At 40.4% G+C, this 18606-nt stretch overlaps 1 protein-coding gene and 1 long non-coding RNA gene across 2 annotated transcripts; one reads left to right on the top strand and one right to left on the bottom strand.

The window, feature by feature from the left end:
- The first annotated feature begins 3964 nt into the window (after positions 1-3964).
- Positions 3965-18512, top strand: LOC114298767 (PLASMODESMATA CALLOSE-BINDING PROTEIN 2). Its single transcript, XM_028243384.2, has 3 exons — positions 3965-4474; positions 4559-4592; positions 17996-18512. The coding sequence occupies exons 1-3, from the start codon at positions 4141-4143 to the stop codon at positions 18210-18212; spliced, it is 585 nt and encodes a 194-aa protein (XP_028099185.1). The 5' UTR covers positions 3965-4140; the 3' UTR covers positions 18213-18512.
- LOC145792998 (uncharacterized) lies at positions 11505-12986 on the bottom strand. Its single transcript, XR_014333415.1, has 2 exons — positions 11781-12986; positions 11505-11694 (listed from the first exon to the last, which is right to left on the bottom strand). It is a non-coding gene; the product is annotated as an uncharacterized LOC145792998 (long non-coding RNA).
- Positions 18513-18606: the final 94 nt, after the last annotated feature.

Genomic DNA, 18606 nt, shown 5'->3' with positions numbered 1-18606 from the left:
CTCGGAGGTCATAATCACAACTCCCGCCGAGCTACCATGTTGGTTTGAAGAACTATCGCAGTACATCTGCCAAATATCTCCGACGTACATTCGCCACTTCTGTTGGGGTTGGACGACAGGATACGCTGGTTCGAAATCGACATGACAGCCTATGAACTCGGCAATGAAGTCGACCAGAATCTGACCTTTGATAGCCATTCTCGAAGAGAATTGGATGTCGTACTGGCCGAGTTCTAAAGCCTATTTCGAAATGCGCCTTGACAATTCTACATTACGAAGTACTGTCCGGAGAAAGTATTCCGTCAGCACACTTATGGTATGGGCTTGGAAGTAGTGCATTAATTTTCTAGCGGCCACCACGAGGGCCAGAATCAACTTTTCCAATGGTAAATGCCGTGTTTCGTCTGTCACCATTGCCTTGCTTCTCGGGGTGAGGAATGCCGTTTTTTCCTGGTCGTCGGGATGCATGGCTATTTGGTGATAATCCCTGTAGGCGTCCAGGAAGCTCATACGTTAATGATGAGCAGTTGCGTCAACCAGTTGGTCAATTCTGGGAATGGAGAAATAATTCTTGGGGCAGGTTTTATTGAGGTTCGTGAAATCTATGTAGATACGCCAAGACCCATTTTTCTTCTTGACGACAACTATATTGGATAGCCAGATGGGGTAATTCACTTCGCGGATCGCTCCGGTTTCTAAAAGCTTGTCGACTTCGATAACAACGGTTGAAGTATGTTCGGCTGCAGATCAGCGGCTCTTCTGGATGATAGGCTTAGCAGTTTGGTCAACATTCAAATGGTGTTGTGCCACGCTTGGGTCTACACCCGGCATCTCATAAAGTGTCCAGGTGAACACATCAATATTGCCAAGAATGAATGAAATCAACTCTTGGCGGTCGTCGGCGTTGAGATATGTGCCGATCAGGAAGAACTTGTTTGGTTTATTTGCAAGTCCAATCTGATCGACGTCCTCAAGGCTTTCTCGGTCCGAAATTTTGATCGAATTTACTTCAATTTCCTTTGGTTTTTAGACTAAAGCTGTAAGGTAGCACTCCTTCGCCAACTTCTGAGAGCTGCGAATTTGCTTAATGCCGTGTTGCGTTAGAAAGCGAAGTAACTGATAATAAGTACTTGGTATGGCTTGCATTGCGTGCAACCAAGTTTTTCCCATGATCAAGTTGTATGGTGATGAAAGTTTTACGACCAGAAATTCCACGTCAAGTGTCCTAGTACCTGCACGCACTGCGACCCTGACCTTGCTCAGAGGGTATTCGGGATTCGCGTTAAAGCCGAACAAGGGGTACTCTGCCGGCATGAGGTCTGATGTTGTGAAGCCGAGTTTGAGAAAAGTCTTGTAGTACATTATCTCTGATGTGCTCCTCTGATATATCAAATTACGTTCAACAACAAATTTGTTGACGCGTAACTCGATAACGACAGTGTCATCATAGAGAAGAACCAACCCTTCGAGATCTGTGTCGTCGAAGCTAATTTCGCTAGTTGAATGGGGCCATTTGGTTAATGTGAGTGGCTTAGATGGACGTGGTTGAGATTGCTGAGACTGAATTGCATGGACGCTATTTGGTGACGGAAGACTATAAATCATATGAATTACTCCCAGTCACGGTGACTCCAAGCGTAAGGTTACTGTGTTGGGTGTGTTGACCTTTCGTGAGAGGTATTTACCTAGTCGACCATCTTGTACCAACTCTTCGAGGTGATCTTTCAAGGCGTAGCACCTGTCGGTTTCATGCCCATGATCTTTGTGGTAATCACACCGCCGATCCCTTCGCCTTGCATTGGGGGGCGCAATCATCTTGGTCGGCCATTTAAAGAATGGTAGGTGCTGTACTTTGGGTAGTATTGTGCTGATCGGCTCGGTCAACTTGGTATATTTCTTGTCAGACCGCCTGGGACCCCTGCTCTCCACCTGATATTGTTCGCTCGATCAGCAAGAATGCTGGTCCCTCAATCAACAGCTATCTTGGCGACTTTCTCGTTTTGGCCTATTTTATGGTTCAGGACTAGCTTGTAGTGGAACTACGCTTATTGGCTGAATCAGAGTTAGTGCCGCCGTTTCCATAACCTTTTGACCTGCCTTGACGCGGAATGCATCGTCCTCTACTTTGTATTACTCTTCAACCTTCTTCATTAAGGCCCATACAATTTTAGGAGGCCGCATTGTCAATGAGCTCCGGAGCAGACTGTCAGGGTGTAAACCCATTTTGAAGGCAGTGATAGCCATGAAATCATTGCAAGCGTCGTTGACCAAGTTAAAACATTCCCAATAATGCGCCGAATACTTACAGAGGGTTTCATTTGGATTGATTTGCATCGCCCAGAGTGAGTCGGCTTGTTTTAGTTGAACCTCGTTGGTGATGAATCTTGCCCGGAAGGAATTTTGGAGCTGATGAAAACTTTTAACCAAGGCCAATTCGAGTTTATAATAACTCCGAACCACCAACGGACCTAGGCTGCATGGGAACATGCGACACATAGCGCCTCATCGTCAGCGTGCAACGTCATTGCCTGCTTGTAATGGCGAATATGATCCGTAGGATCTGACTTACTGTCATACAACGTAAACGTCGGTGCCTTGAATTTTTTAGGCAAGACGACCCTTGCAATTCGTCATGCGAAAGGATTAGGTCTATTCTCTCCGTCGGAATCATCACTTTTTCCTTGTCCGTGACGCATGTATGGACTTCCTTCAAATGAGCTAGAGACGCCAATGCACTCCTTCTTTCTGGGTTTTTAAGTTGACAAGTTGGAGGCGGTGTTACTTTCGTGTCTCCAGTGTCGACGCCGTGGATTATCCTTCTTCTGTTCCGGCGATCGACCTCGTTCGAGATGCAGTAGGATTTGCTGAGATTTGGCTAATTCCAGAGCCAGTTCTTTACGTAATCGTTCGTTGTCAGCCGCTATCTCTTCCAATCGTTGTTCATTTCATTTTGCCTGGTCCATTATCATCTGCGTAGTTTCCTACATCGAGGTCGAAGGTGAAGACTGAGTTACTGCGTTGAAATTCAAAGCTCTTCTTGTAGTGATGTTCTCCAGACCAAGCATGGTTCTTGGTGTAACATCATCAGCCACCAATGGAGGATCATCTGTTACGTCTATTATGAACGATCTCAAGTATTCCCATAGACGACGCCAATTTTGGTGTAATGGGTTTAGGAATACTCTATTGTCCAAAAACAGAATGCCCTCTCTGCCCTCCTCTCTTTTCTTATATATTGTTTCTCTTGTGACCTTCTAAGGGCTCACTATTTCCTCGTGGGCTTTGACCTCGTTCATGGACCCTCTATGTAGCCCATGGGATAATTGGTTCAAACAGCCCTTTAAGCCTAGTTTTATTTGGCTTTGGCCCACTGGACTTAATAGAGCTGACTTATCTGTAACCATAGATTCGGCATGTTCTACCGACTTGCTTTGTGTCAGCCTAGGACACAGTTTCATTTATTTGGCTACCACAAGAACCAAATAAGATGAACGTGATTCAAACATATAATTACAAATATTCAATCATTTTAATTTTTTACATGAATATTCTATCCAATATCTAGAAAATAAACAATTGGGTAAATTACAAATACACCATGAGGTTTGCTTAAAGTATGGATTGCCCTTGTGATTTCAAAAATTACAAATAACCTCTTGTTGGAATTTTTTATTTAACATAATTAATTAAAAAAATAAAATTTATAATTACTCTCTAATACAATAATAAAATTATATAAATTATTAATTGAAATATATTTATAATATCAGTAAAAACTATTAATTAACTTCATAATTTATTAATAAAAAAGATAATTTATTACGAAATTAAAAATTTCAAAAGATAAAATATAATTTTTAAAAATATAAAAAATAATTTATATTTTAATTAAATCTTAACAGTATATTTGTAATTTATTCAAAAGAATTCGACTCACTAGAATCAATTTCAAAATAAATTTACTGAGACAAACGTTTTCCCATCCAAACACAATTGAAATACAAATGGAAAGAGGAAAAGTAAAAGACAAAACGAAAAGAATAGATTCTCTCTCTAGAATTCTCCTCTCTCTCTCTCTCTCTCGCTTTGTAGCCCACGTTAGTAGTCCTCCTCTTCCAGCAACCCATATAACTTTCGGCCATGGCATCACTGTTAGAGGTGGTTGTGGTGGTGGCGATGCCAGTCCTCTTCCTGATGGGTCTGTCTCTCTCTACCAACAACGGCGGCGGAGTCGAAGCCACATGGTGCGTGACGAGGAGCGAGGCCAGCGACCAGGCTCTGCAGACGGCGCTGGACTACGCGTGCGGCGCCGGAGCAGACTGCGCGCCGATTCTGTCGTCAGGGCTGTGTTACCTTCCAAACACGCTTCAGTCCCACGCTTCCTATGCCTTCAACAGCTACTACCAGCGCAGGGGCAATGCCCCTGGCAGCTGCGACTTCTCCGGCACCGCCACCGTCGCCGGAACTGACCCCAGTTTGTCCCCCCTCTCTCTCTCCTCTCTTTCTCTCTCTCTCTGTGCATGCTAATATTTGGTGGTTTATTTGCTGTGATTTGTAGGTTATGGATCTTGTGTTTTCCCATCTTCACAGAGGTATGCCCATTTGTCCTTTTTCTTTTTTGTTTTCTTCGTATTCGTCTGTCACCAAAAATATATACATATTATACATAGATTTATGTATTTAATTTGTATAGAAGAAGTATGTGATTTTGGATACATGTTCCTCATCCATTGATTCTCTGCTTATTTCTTGCAATATGTATAATACGGTAGTGAGGGACAGAAAGGGGGAGAGAGATTAGACAAGTGTGTTTTTTAAAAGAAAAGATTTAGATTACCTTGATTAGTGTGTGGTGCTTTATTCTAACAGCAATACTAGGTATTATGAAAAGTCTTTCATGAAAATGGTCATGAAAGATTTGTGATCTTTGGATTACACTTATAATAAAACACCACACACTAATCAAGGTAATCTAAGGATCATAAATTTTTCATGATTCTTTTCATGACAAAATTTTCATGATCTCTAACATTTCTCTTATTCTAAGTGTAATTCAAGGGTCACTTTTATGATTATTTTCATAAAAAAAATTTCATGATACCTAGCATTACTGTTTTTTTAATCAAAGTTCCGGGATTTTAAAATATGTTTTCTGTTTTTCAACTTTTTGTTAATTTATATAATTATAATTTTAAAGCATGATTTTAAACTTGAGTTTATGCCTTAGAAACACCACTTTAGAAAGCATTGGAATAATTCGGATTTTAAGTAGGGTAGGGTCATCCATTGTCCAATTTGTTGGTTAAACTTTAAATAATACATTTTACATATATTTTAATATACTTTATATATATTTCTCAATTCTTAACCATTGTCCCATGGGGTCGTGTTCTTTAACATATTTATTTTAAATACTACGAGTCTTGCTAATCACCTTCTAATGGATGCCACTTAAAGGTTTGGATAATATTACAATTTTAAATTAAATACTTATTTTATTTATATTTATTAATAGGGAAATTTATTATAAAAGAAAAAAATTACAAGGACTTGTATTGTAATTAGTTCATATGATATTCTTATATCTCAATAAATTTTATTATTTTGAACATTTAATTTATCAAATTCTAATTCTCATATTTAAAATATTTTATGAATAATTATATCCTTACAAATATTTTTGAATCTTTAGAGAATCTTCTCGCAAACTTTCAAAATTTGATTTTTAAAGGTTTAGGTAACAAATTGACATATGCCAATTGTAAGAGGGGCTAATTTGAGCCCACTAAATTATTTAGGCCCAATAGCCCAAGATTAGTGGGCCCGAATTTATCGCAAGTCCAAGACTGGCGGGACCAGATTTATCACCATCAAACGGGCTAAATGGCTCTAAGCCTCGAAAGGGTTCGGATCCACGAACCTAGAGACTTACTCAGGCCCGGACTCGAAAGGGTATTAGGCAAGCCTAGAGATCCGAGGCACTCGGACTCGAAAGGGTTCGGATCCACGAGGCTAGAGGTCCGAAATACTTGGCTTCGAACGGATTCAGACGCAATCTAGAAGTCGCTCCGTTAATGAGTCCCAGAACACTTGCGGGCTCGGAGCTTTCCGGGATCTACGCACCAGAACCATGGGCGTAATGGAGTTCGAACAAAGGACCCGATCCCGAGGACGGTGAGTGGAGATAAATTCACTCTTCGGTTAAACTAGCCTATACCCGGGTCGAGGTGGCACGACCCCGGGGGGTCCATGAGACTCGGCAATATTTTGCGGCAGGACGTCCTCTGGGACTACCCCTGACCCTTTGGGATGATTGGGGATCATTGGTTAGGTGTGGCTAAGAAGAAGGGTTCGCCGAGGGAGTGATCTCCTCTTCGAAGTTTTCTCATCCTCGGAGAAGTCACCTCCTCGGAGAAGTCACCTCCTCGGAGAGGTCACCTCCTCGGACAAGGTGGTTAGAGAGAATATCCCCCATGTGCCTTGCACATGGGTTCCATCCTACATCATGAGGTGCCTATAAATAGCACCCACCCATAGCTTTACAAGGGATGGATTTTGGAGATTTTTAACCCTTGGGAAAGAACTAATTTCCTTTCTCCATTATCGACCTTGAGAGTGAAAGTGGGAGATCAATGGGAGAGCCTTGCCATTATTCTATTCTCTAGCCATTTTGCCTTCTTCTTCACCCAATCTCTTATCTCTATCATCTCCTTTGTTGTTGTGTTCCTAAGTTGAGATTATTGAAGAATCTAAGCCTCTCATCATATTCTAGAGAATTCGAAGTTGTTCTTCAAGGATCTTCGAAGATCTTCGAATTTTCCAACTCCTTTCTCGAACCCTCTCCTACATTTTGGCGACTCTGCTGGGGAGGCGGATTGGTTAATGGTCTCAACGAGATCTGGAATCCACACAACTCCAACAAGGATGGCGGGAGAAGATGAAGTTCACCAACAAGGATCCTCTAATGGTGGTGATGACAGAACCATGACTCCAGATCAACCACTTTTGCTTGAAGCCATTCAAGGACTTCAAAATACTCAACAAGAGATTCTTACCACTCTTCAGAATCTCACTCACACCATGATGGTGATGAGTTCTAACTTTGCACCGGCGCCAAACGGAAATCAAACTGTTGGTGGAGTTATTCCCGCTGGAGCGCAAAATCAAATCCAAGGAGAAGTAAGCCCCAATCAGCCTATGGCTCATGGCAACACGGCCACAGTAACACATGCTCAAACCACAGTAGGCGGCGGCAGTTTGCCCATGCCCGGGCTCCACGGCGTGCCAAGCCAAGATCCAATGGTGACTAGGGGAGTTTCTAGTGTAATGAATAGTGCTCCGGCAACTGTTGGTGTCCAGGAAAACATAAGGAGCGTGATGGCGCAAAAGGGAGCTCTGCCCGTACCTAATCTCGTCACGCCACCAGTAAATGTTACCCAAGCACCAAGCGGGCCTCCTTTGGTGCCGACAACAAATCTGCAAGCACAACCCGGTATAGCGGCGCCGTACGGTGGACTTTACGGGCCTCAATTAAATATCCCATCACCAACTGGCTTGTCTATAGGCGCTGATGGCCAGTATCGTCAAATGTCCTCACCAATGATGAATTCGCAGCACCAGAATGGCCAAGACGCCCCTAGCTCAATCTTCGGGTACATAAGCCAAGTCCCGGGAATACCACCATCAAACTCTCTCCCTCAACAGTTTCTCACTCTTGCCGATGTGCAGGCCATGTTCGATCTCGAACGGGGCAAGAGGACCTTACCCTCTTTGCCTGATCCAGACGTCAAGCCGCCTTACCCCATTGAGATGCTGAGTTATCCATACCCTGAGGGGTATACAGTGCCGAAGTTCATCAAGTTCGACGGCAAACAAGGAAATGCCCGAGAACATGTTGTGCGATTCATCGAGACTCTAGGTATTCATGGTTCAAACCACGTCCTCCGACTGAGAGAATTCTCTAAGTCCCTCACCGACCGAGCATATAGTTGGTATGTTAATTTGGCCCCAAACTCTGTCCGAAGTTGGGAGGAAATGGTTAACAAATTCCACTCCAAGTTCTTCCAAGTGGCGGAGAAGGTGACCACACTTACATTGTGTAAAGAGAAGCAACAAGAAAGTGAAGACATCATTGACTACGTTAAAAGGTTTCAGGACAAGGCCGTGGATTGTCATGAAGCAGTTGAGGAGAGTTATCTGGTTCAAATTTGTCTAGAAGGGGCATTGAGCAGGTACAAAATGTTTCTAGTTAATCACAAGCTACCCACCTTCTCGGCATTAATAGAAGCAGCTCGGAACATTAGCATTCCTCAGGCTCAGGAGTCCGGATTTAAGGCCAATTACAAGACTAGTTTCAAATCGTCTCGTGGACCTATTGTTGCTGTTGCCTCTGCCCCAGATACCCGAAATTCACAAAGAGGAGGTCATACAGGCCAGAAGAGAAAGCAATATAATGGTGAAAAGGGGAATGTTTCTTATCCATGTGGAATCGAGGAAGTGAAAGCTCTAGTTAAGGAGTGGGTGGCCGACGGAGAGCTAAAATTGCCTTATGTCGAAGAAATGCCATCAAAAAAGGACCGCGAGAGCCCTGAATTTTGTGTCTACCATCGTACATTGAAACATCCGACAGAGAAGTGTTGGACTCTCAGGAAAATCTTCAAAGATAAAGTCGAAGCAGACGAATTGAGGTTCAAAAAGCAAGGGACTCAAGACATCCGAGAACAACCATATCCTCAACACCGAGACAAGGGCAAGAATGTTGCTATGATAGCTTATGAAGGCCCAATGATCGAGGCTATCGTTAATCTCGATGACGATGACTGTTATCTGGACGACATCCTCGAGCCAGAGGGTGAGCAAGTTTACTATGGAAGTGCTCCCTTTGATCTAGAAGGAGGAGAAGAATACTATGGAAGAGGAGGACACCATGTTTATGTGGCATCTTATTTTGAGGAGACCGAGGAGATGGTTAACTACGAGCCTCCAAGAGTGGAAAAAGATCCGGATCACTATGCCAAAACCCTGCAAGACTGTGTAAAGTTCAAGCAGTTCTTTGACCAGCTTGGACTTTCCAGGGAGGCAAGAACGGAAATCACCAAGTCTATCATTAATATAGCCGAGGCACACCATGAGGAATGCATGTCGACTGAGGGGTCTATCCCGAGGAAGGCAAAAGAGCAATCTAGTGCCATTACTTTCTCCGAGGCTGATCGGAAGTATCCTTTTTCTCACAATCGCCCGCTTTATGTGACTGCTTTTATTAACGGGGTTGAGTTCAAAAGGGCCTTTCTAGATAGTGGAGCCTCTATCAACATTATGACTCGCGCTACTCTAGAAAAAGCCGGAATCTCTGAAGAACGCATTGTGAAGCAGCCGATAGTCATCACTGGCTTCGGTGGAGAAAGGAGAGTTACTATCGGATGCGTAACAGTTGATTTAGCCGTTGGAAAAATTCGCTCGGCCACCAAGTTCCATATTATCGATTCTGAGACAAATTATCACATCATTCTAGGGAGGACCTGGATGCATAGATATGGGGCTGTACCATCGAGTTATCATCAGTGTGTTAAGGCAAAATGGGGAAAGAAGACGGTGACAATTCAGGCTACAGAAAGGCCTTTCGAGATCCATGAAGCTCATTATTCTGATGCCATCTACTTCACCGAACTGGCTGTCGAAGAAGTTCCCACCACCTCTAGGCCTCGAGGGGTCAAAATTCCTCGTTGGGAGGATATCAAAGATGACAAGGAGCTGATGGCAGAGTCAAGTAAGCGGGCAATGTCTAGACCAGAAAGTCCGCCTATTCCTCGGAAGGTGATGAAAGTTCGAGAAGGAGGCAAGATGGTGTACTATTTATGATGGTGCATGATGGCCACAACCCGAGCAGCTGGTGAAAGCTTTCCAAATGATTTTGCAACTCTAGGGGCAAATTTCAACATTCCGTAGAAGAAGTCTATCTATGACATTTACAGTTTGCATTTACTACATTGTCCAAGAAGTTCTATCTTTCTTATGTCATGAAGAAATTTATTTCCTCCATATTATGTATCTCCATTAGAAGTTATTTTCTCTACATTGTATATCTTCATTGTGTTATGTTGCTTGAAACAGTTTTCAATTTTTGTTGCCCCTCAAAGAAGAAAGAGAAATAGTAGACTCAGTTACCAACCTGAAGGGAGTTTTCTTGACATAATAGAAGTATACTTCCACTCGGACTTCCGAGAGATAGACTTGTTTCTGCTCGGACTTCTGAGGGAGAGCCTTCCGAGGGACAACTCTTGCTCTCATTAGTGCGGGTCCGAAGAACAGCCCTTGATTTCATCAATACGAGCTCCGAGGATCTTTCTTTTCAAAGTAGAGTGGACTCTTACTCGAACTCCCGAGGGATAGCCTTTGCTTCCATTAGCTGCCGAAGTAGAAGTGCGCATCCACTCGGACTCCCGAGGGACAGCCTCGTTTCTGCTCGGACTTCTAAAGGAGAGCCTTGTCTCCTGCTCGAACTCCCGAGGGATAGCCTTTGCTTCCATTAGCTGCCGAAGTAGAAGTGCGCATCCACTCGGACTCCCGAGGGACAGCCTTGTTTCTGCTCGGACTTCCGAGGGACAGCCTTGTTTCTGCTCGGACTTCTGAGAGACAGTCTTTACTTCTGTTGGTAGAAGCTTGGTAGACTCGGTTATCTTCCAGAGGAATCTTTCTTGCCAAAGTAGGGTGTGTGCTACTTTCGGACTCCCGAGGGACAGTCTTGCTTCTGTTCGGACTTCCGAGGGACAGTCTTGCTTCTGTTCGGACTTCCGAGGAACAGCCCTTGCTCTCATTAGTGTGGGTTCTAAGGGCCCCGAGGTCGTGGATCTCAATCAAGAATTTATTTGCCTGAAATAGTAAAACCGACAAATGAGATGAGCAATATCAATTTCATATCCTGATTCAGGCATTATCAGAATGAGGCAATATCAACAAATAATAATGATCTATTTAAGTTACAACAATTTTATTACTCTGAGCAAGTTTATGAAAATGCAACAATCAAGTTTTTGTCTCTCCGAGCCGATTCCTCTCAAGCCAACATAAAGCTACAACGGTCACACAAAATTTTGGCATCAGCTATGTATTTCCCAAGCATCCACAAGTTAAACAAACAACAATATATCATCTTTATTATTCAACGAAGTATTTCATCATATCAACAAGTCCTACGATGAATTCTACATCAGGAGGTCGAGCATGATATCTAATATTCTCGGGGTTGCAACAATCAGTCATTTTTTTATAATTAGATTTACATGATGGGTTTATCAACAGATTCAACCCCAGAAGTCATCAACAATTCTTTTTCTCGGGTATTCTTCAGGTTCAACAAATAGCAATATCAATGTGGATATCATCAACAACAACGGCACATTTGTTCCTTTCTCTTCAACAGAGCAAAGTGTCATTTTGTCTACATTCAAACCAAGCTTCTCAGCAAAGTTTCAATTTCCGGAATTACAATATTCAAACATGCAATATTGTGATTTTAGCAACATCAGATTTTGAGTCAACCAAAAGTGCTTCAAGCCTTGTTTCTATTTTAGAACAAGTTCAACAATAGGAGTTCAGAATCCAGATCTGGGATCGAAATATAAAATTAAAATTATACAAATCCTGTATTATCTACCTCAAGCTGAAATTGCAAATTCTCAGTGTATAAATCAAGTTCTGCAAGCGTCAAAAAAAAAAATCAAGAGAAGAAGATTTTGAGCTTATATTTACAAACCTGAGGCAGAGGAATTTCAGAAGCTTACCCACAGATCCAAAAATATAAGAAGAATGAGAAGAGGGTTTCAGCGAGCACTTGTCAATCTGAAATAGCAACACAAAGAGGATGGGCCGATGACCGATGCCGCGTTGAGAGGGCGGCATGATCGGCATTGGCTAGAGGCAGTGGCAAGGCCGCAAGTGTGAGACGCACAAGCACGGGCTGTAGATATGAAACAAGCACACTCGAGGCCAACGACAAGCTGTGCAGTGCTAGGCAAGACCACACACGTCGCGTTGAGTGGGCGGACGTGTGTGGTCAATGTCGGACAATCCGAAGCCGGAGGCAACAGTGGTGTCGCAGAGGAGTTGGCAACCACACGCGTCACGTTGAATGGGCAACGGTGTGGTCGGCTCTGGGCAGTCGGGATCAATGGCGAAGTTGCAGCAGAGAGGCCAACAGTGGTTGAGCTCGGCTGTCGAAGGCCAGAAGCGGCAGTGACGTCGCTGAGGAGTCGGCGTTGGTGCTGGTCAGTGAGCTCCGGAGTGTCTGGATCTGGGTTGTGACGTCTGCGATGGTTGGAGCTGGGACAGGTCGGTGGCGCTGCTTGAAGCTAAGATGGCCAGCATGCACATTGTGGTAGTCTCTGTTTTGTTGAAGAAGAAAAAGGCTGGGTCAGTCTCGGTCAAGTAAATCAAAAAAAAAAAATTTTCAAAGATGAGGTTTCAGCAATATGAAATAACAACACAAATGAAGGTCGGTCAATGGAATACTAGAGTCAACATTGACACAAAGAGGATAGGCCGACGGCAAGCTAAATCTGGTGTTGGTCACTGCCAAGTCCAAGAAAAAAAAAAAAAGAGGTTGAGGAGAGTGATACGATGCCGAGCTGAAATCGACACAGGTTGTAATCACCAAGAAACGACACCGGAATCGGCGAATAAGGAGAACCGGCGGCCACGGCAGGTCAGCCAATGACGAGTTGGTCCGGCGTTGGTGCGTATTACCAGCGGCTTGGGTCACGTAGGCGGTGCCTGGGGTGGCGACGCAAGCAGTGTTGAGAGGGCGTCATGGTCGGCGCCAACAGTGACTGTCACGAAGGCCGGCGGTGGTGGCTTGTGTGGTCTTCGATGATTGTAACAGTGGGTAGTGAACAAACAGCGATGGTCCTCCGGAATTGCAGAAGCAGAACTTTGTTGAAGAAGATGCCGATCTGGGTCTGGTCTCTTAGTTTAGAGAGGAAGAGCGCCGCAACAGCTGCACAACAAAAAATAAAATAATAAGAAGCTATGCATTAGGGTTTTTGAGCCTTTCTTTAATTAAAAAAAAAAAGGAGCATTATCTTTGAATATTCTATTAGTATATTCTAATAATGTATATATAGGTAATTGATCTGCTGTGTGCCAAACAAAAAAAAAAAATGCTTCTTTATTCTTTGCTTAAAAAATATATACATCTATATTTTCAAAAAAAAAAAAAAAAAAAAAAAAAAGAGTACAAAAAAATTAAATTTTTGCTTGTCAATTTTTTCTGTAAATTGAAGTGCGTCATCAACTTTATCCATAGACTCTGTCGTGACAAAACGTTTTTTTTTTTGGGGAACGTGATGCGAAACAGGGTCGAAGAAATGACAGTATGCATGTCTGAGAAATTTAAAATTTCTCATACATGCAAGGGGCAAATGTAAGAGGGGCTAATTTGAGCCCACTAAATTATTTAGGCCCAATAGCCCAAGATTAGTGGGCCCGAATTTATCGCAAGTCCAAGACTGGCGGGACCAGATTTATCACCATCAAACGGGCTAAATGGCTCTAAGCCTCGAAAGGGTTCGGATCCACGAACCTAGAGACTTACTCAGGCCCGGACTCGAAAGGGTATTAGGCAAGCCTAGAGATCCGAGGCACTCGGACTCGAAAGGGTTCGGATCCACGAGGCTAGAGGTCCGAAATACTTGGCTTCGAACGGATTCAGACGCAATCTAGAAGTCGCTCCGTTAATGAGTCCCAGAACACTTGCAGGCTCGGAGCTTTCCGGGATCTACGCACCAGAACCATGGGCGTAATGGAGTTCGAACAAAGGACCCGATCCCGAGGACGGTGAGTGGAGATAAATTCACTCTTCGGTTAAACTAGCCTATACCCGGGTCGAGGTGGCACGACCCCGGGGGGTCCATGAGACTCGGCAATATTTTGCGGCAGGACGTCCTCTGGGACTACCCCTGACCCTTTGGGATGATTGGGGATCATTGGTTAGGTGTGGCTAAGAAGAAGGGTTCGCCGAGGGAGTGATCTCCTCTTCGAAGTTTTCTCATCCTCGGAGAAGTCACCTCCTCGGAGAAGTCACCTCCTCGGAGAGGTCACCTCCTCGGACAAGGTGGTTAGAGAGAATATCCCCCATGTGCCTTGCACATGGGTTCCATCCTACATCATGAGGTGCCTATAAATAGCACCCACCCATAGCTTTACAAGGGATGGATTTTGGAGATTTTTAACCCTTGGGAAAGAACTAATTTCCTTTCTCCATTATCGACCTTGAGAGTGAAAGTGGGAGATCAATGGGAGAGCCTTGCCATTATTCTATTCTCTAGCCATTTTGCCTTCTTCTTCACCCAATCTCTTATCTCTATCATCTCCTTTGTTGTTGTGTTCCTAAGTTGAGATTATTGAAGAATCTAAGCCTCTCATCATATTCTAGAGAATTCGAAGTTGTTCTTCAAGGATCTTCGAAGATCTTCGAATTTTCCAACTCCTTTCTCGAACCCTCTCCTACACCAATTTTATATGAAAGCTTTCTACCTTATATGTTAAATCTATTATTATATTAATTAGCAAATCAATATATGTCAATTTAATAGGAAAGCTCTTCATCGGACATGTCAAATTTATTATTATATTATTTTTAATTAAAGACAAAAAAACAAAAAAAAGAGCATAAAGGGGGTCTTAATATCAAAATTAGCATGAAAGAGTGATGCCAAAAGTCACGCCAACTTTTCACACATCGGGTAGAATTGATGCTTAATGTCAAAAATATAACTGTTAAAATGTCACATCATATTTGAAGTATCGAGTGAAAGTGTTCTTATTAACTTAGTGATATGAACATTCAAATTAAATAAATTTGACAATGTGAATATTCACATTATGAAACATTCAATGTAAATGTCAATGTTAATATTTGCTTCACCCTAGTATTATAGGAGTATTTTGATGATCATATCATTCATGAGATTTATTAAAATATATTAAAAAAAAAATTAATTAAGTGAAACATAAATAAGCTGACAGAAATTTATGAATAAATATTTTCTTTTAATATATTGATTACTGATTTTATATAAGAAAATTAAATTAAATTTAAATATGTTTAAAAGACTTGTGCATGAAAATTCAGGTAAATTACAAATAAATTTTTTGAGATTTATTTTGTTTAAAATACAGATTGTTTTATATAGTTTGAAAAATTATAAATGCCTCCTTATTAGAATTTTTTATTTAATAGAATTAATTAAAAAAATAAAATTTATAATTGATATCTTATACAATAATAAAATTACTTAAATTATTAATTAAAATATATTGTTAATATTATTAAAAATTATTAATTGATTTGATGATTTATTAATAAAATAGACGATTTGTTATGAAATTAAAAATCTCAAAATATGAAATCTAATTTTTAGAATTAGAGAGGATGGATTGTATTTTAACCAAAATTGTAATTTACCCTGAAAATTCGGTTTGAGAAAAAAAAATGTGAAAAAAACTCGAGATTGGAGAGAGCTCTTGTCCGATAGCGTGTGCTTTGTGCATGGGGTGGGTGCTCATTTGTTATCTCGACCGTCGATTATGTTATTTAACTTCAATTTCCGGTTCAGATCACGGAGTGATATATCTCTAAGGTGTGCTCAGTTTGTCTTTTGTATTTCACTGTTGGATCGTTCCTGAAAATCAATATCATCCAACGGCTGGAAATTTAAAGTCAGATCAAGAGTAGTACCTTTTTTTTCATCACGATCAAGAGTAGTACCTTACTGCGCATTCCTGACGAAGACAGACATAGGATATCTGAATTGATGCGACATGACACGCCAATTCTACTTGTTTTGTGGGCCTACACTTTCATATTATAGTTTTGTGGGCCTAGAGTAAGGATATTTTAGAATTTTTTTTTTTTAAATTTTTTAGAGTGGTGTATTATGTGGTTGAGATTTAATGACAAGTCACATTAATTTTTTAATATTAAATCTCAATCACACAATACATCACTTTAAAAAATTTAAAAAAAAAAACACTCTAAAGGATCCTTGGTGTTAATTCTAAATAATTAAACTTTTTATTAAACTCTTCGTAGATGTGTGGAAATCGCATATTTTTGATAAAAAATTTAGTAAATTATTTGAGATTTTTAATATAATTTTATTGAAAATTATATGATGAATTACACTTTTATCTTTTAAGTTTTGTTATTTCTTTAAGTCCGTTTGATTGATTGTCTGGATTGAATATAAAATTTAGATATAAGATATAATATATTATAAGATAGGAGATGAATTATATATATTGTGGGGTTACTTATATTATATTTAGTTAAGATGGGATATATAATGAAATAAGAGGAGAGTAATTATTTTTGACCTTTAGAAATTCCCTATATTCGAGCGGGAATATTTGATACCATAGGGGATTGATATTACATATCTCTCCTTTTTCATTATATACTATCTAGACTCATTACATCCAGAGCAACTAAACACAGGATATAAGAAGACAAAAAAAATATGTGGAACCTACCTCATATTATATCTGATCTCACCCTTGTATCCATCTCTTACATATGGTAAACAAACAGGGCCTTAATTCTTGAATTTTTTTTTCTTTCTTGAATTTTTTTCTTTATTTTGGTTCTTGATTTATGAATTAGATAAAGATTTATTAAAGGAAGAAGAGAAAAAGTAAGTACAATATTAATGAAATAAAATTGCATTTACACATATTTTGTATCAATTTTTTACTCATAAAATTAATTTATATTTAAAATTAGCTAATAAAAAAAAAATTGGCAATTCATATTCATGTAAGTTGTGTCCTCTCCTGCTTATTTTTTAATTGAGGCTTTCCATAATCTGAACATTAATATTTTAATAACTCGATGTCCCAATCAATTCGTGCGTAACGCGACTAATTTCAAAATCTAAAATTAATGACCCGACAAACTTTCAAGCTATGAAGCATGGGCACGGCAAATTTCATGCCGTGGTAGTGTCTGACACGGGGACACTCCGTGGATACGTACGGGACATGCCGGGTGGCATGTCCGTTTAATTTAATTATTTTTTTGCCGGGGATACGGCAGAGACACGCGTGTCCACCAAATCTGGACACAAAGAGCAAAAAAGAAAAGTAAATGAGAAGAGTAAAGGTCTTGAAACAAATCTGGACTTCGATCCAGTTGACTCGCCTATCGATCTCCATGACTTCGACCACCGTAAGCCGTCGACCTCGACCTCGACCTCCATCCCCTTCGACTTTGATGATCCAGTCGCCCTTTGACTTCGATGAGCTCTCTCTCTCCCTCGCGATCGCGATCGATCGCTTCTTCCTCTCTCTCTCTGTTGCGTCTTTATCTCCTTTCATCTTCTTGATTCATATATATATATATATATATAACTATTATTATTATGTAATAATAATAACTGAAAGTATTATTATTATAATAGTTATAAGGATGACATCAAGTTATTATTGTATAACTATTATATTATATAACAGTTATTATATATATAATATATTTATAAGATAATATATATTTATACATATTAATAAAAAAAATAAACACATGTGTGTAAAATAAAATAAAAAAATTAATTGAAACACATTATTTAAAAAATATAATAAATAAATAAAATAATTAATGTGTATTAAAATAAAAATATTTAAAAAAAAAATTAAAAAATCTGCCGTGTTCCCTGCCGTGTCCGTGTCTTCATTTTTTAAAAATTACCGAGTCCAGTGTCCGTGTCCGTGCTTCATAGCTTCCAAGAGTCTCTTGGAGTGACTCAAACTCGAGAATTTGAATTTTATCCTTAAGTTTTCAACTTTGGGCCAATCCCTTGGGGTTAATTTGAACATTAGTTAACATAGATGATTAGACAATGGATCATTGTCAAAAGTGGTTAGATCATGATGAATTATTTGAGATATATTTGCTATTTTTTCTATCACAAATGCTTAATGGCTTTTGATTTCTTCAAAATTTCAGCACGGCAGGAGGAACAGGAGGGACTCCAACAACAACAAACCCATCTTTAATTGCGCCACCTCCACCGGCAACTACGGTGCCGCTCTATGGCAATGGAGGACTGACACCCACCAACACAAACAATTCTAAAGCTAGTATGGAGTTATCAATTACAACAATCTTGATTTCCATCTCTTGCTTTCTTCTTCTCTCATTCACATATCAACAACTCATGTAGGCCTTTCGAAGTGGAAGGCTAGGTTAGTACATTTTTGTTAGAAATTGGAGCCTTCTTTTGTCGCTACCACCACCATGTAGTAGTTGTTTACAATGCCCATTTGATCTTTATAGTTTTATTTTGTCCTTTTGGTGGTAAAAGGGGTTGTTAGAAAAATTGGGACTCGATGATTTGGAGAAGTTCTTTTAGATTGAGCAATTGGGTTTAAGTGAAACCCTTCAAACTCCACTGTTGTTAAATTGTTGTAGATTTTATAAATTCAATTCAATGATCCAATTCAATTGTTTGGGTAGGCTATAAGCTTCATAATTGTGTTAATTGGTATGAAATGGAACACAAATTAGCAGGTCTTGTCTTGCATTGTATGCATTTGCCTTGATAAATTTAGGAATTT

Source organism: Camellia sinensis, chromosome 6 (assembly GCF_055761805.1).
Source record: "Camellia sinensis isolate YWXY chromosome 6, ASM5576180v1, whole genome shotgun sequence".
In the NCBI taxonomy this organism is placed as follows: Eukaryota; Viridiplantae; Streptophyta; class Magnoliopsida; order Ericales; family Theaceae; genus Camellia; species Camellia sinensis.
This window is presented reverse-complemented; position numbering and strand designations above follow the sequence as displayed.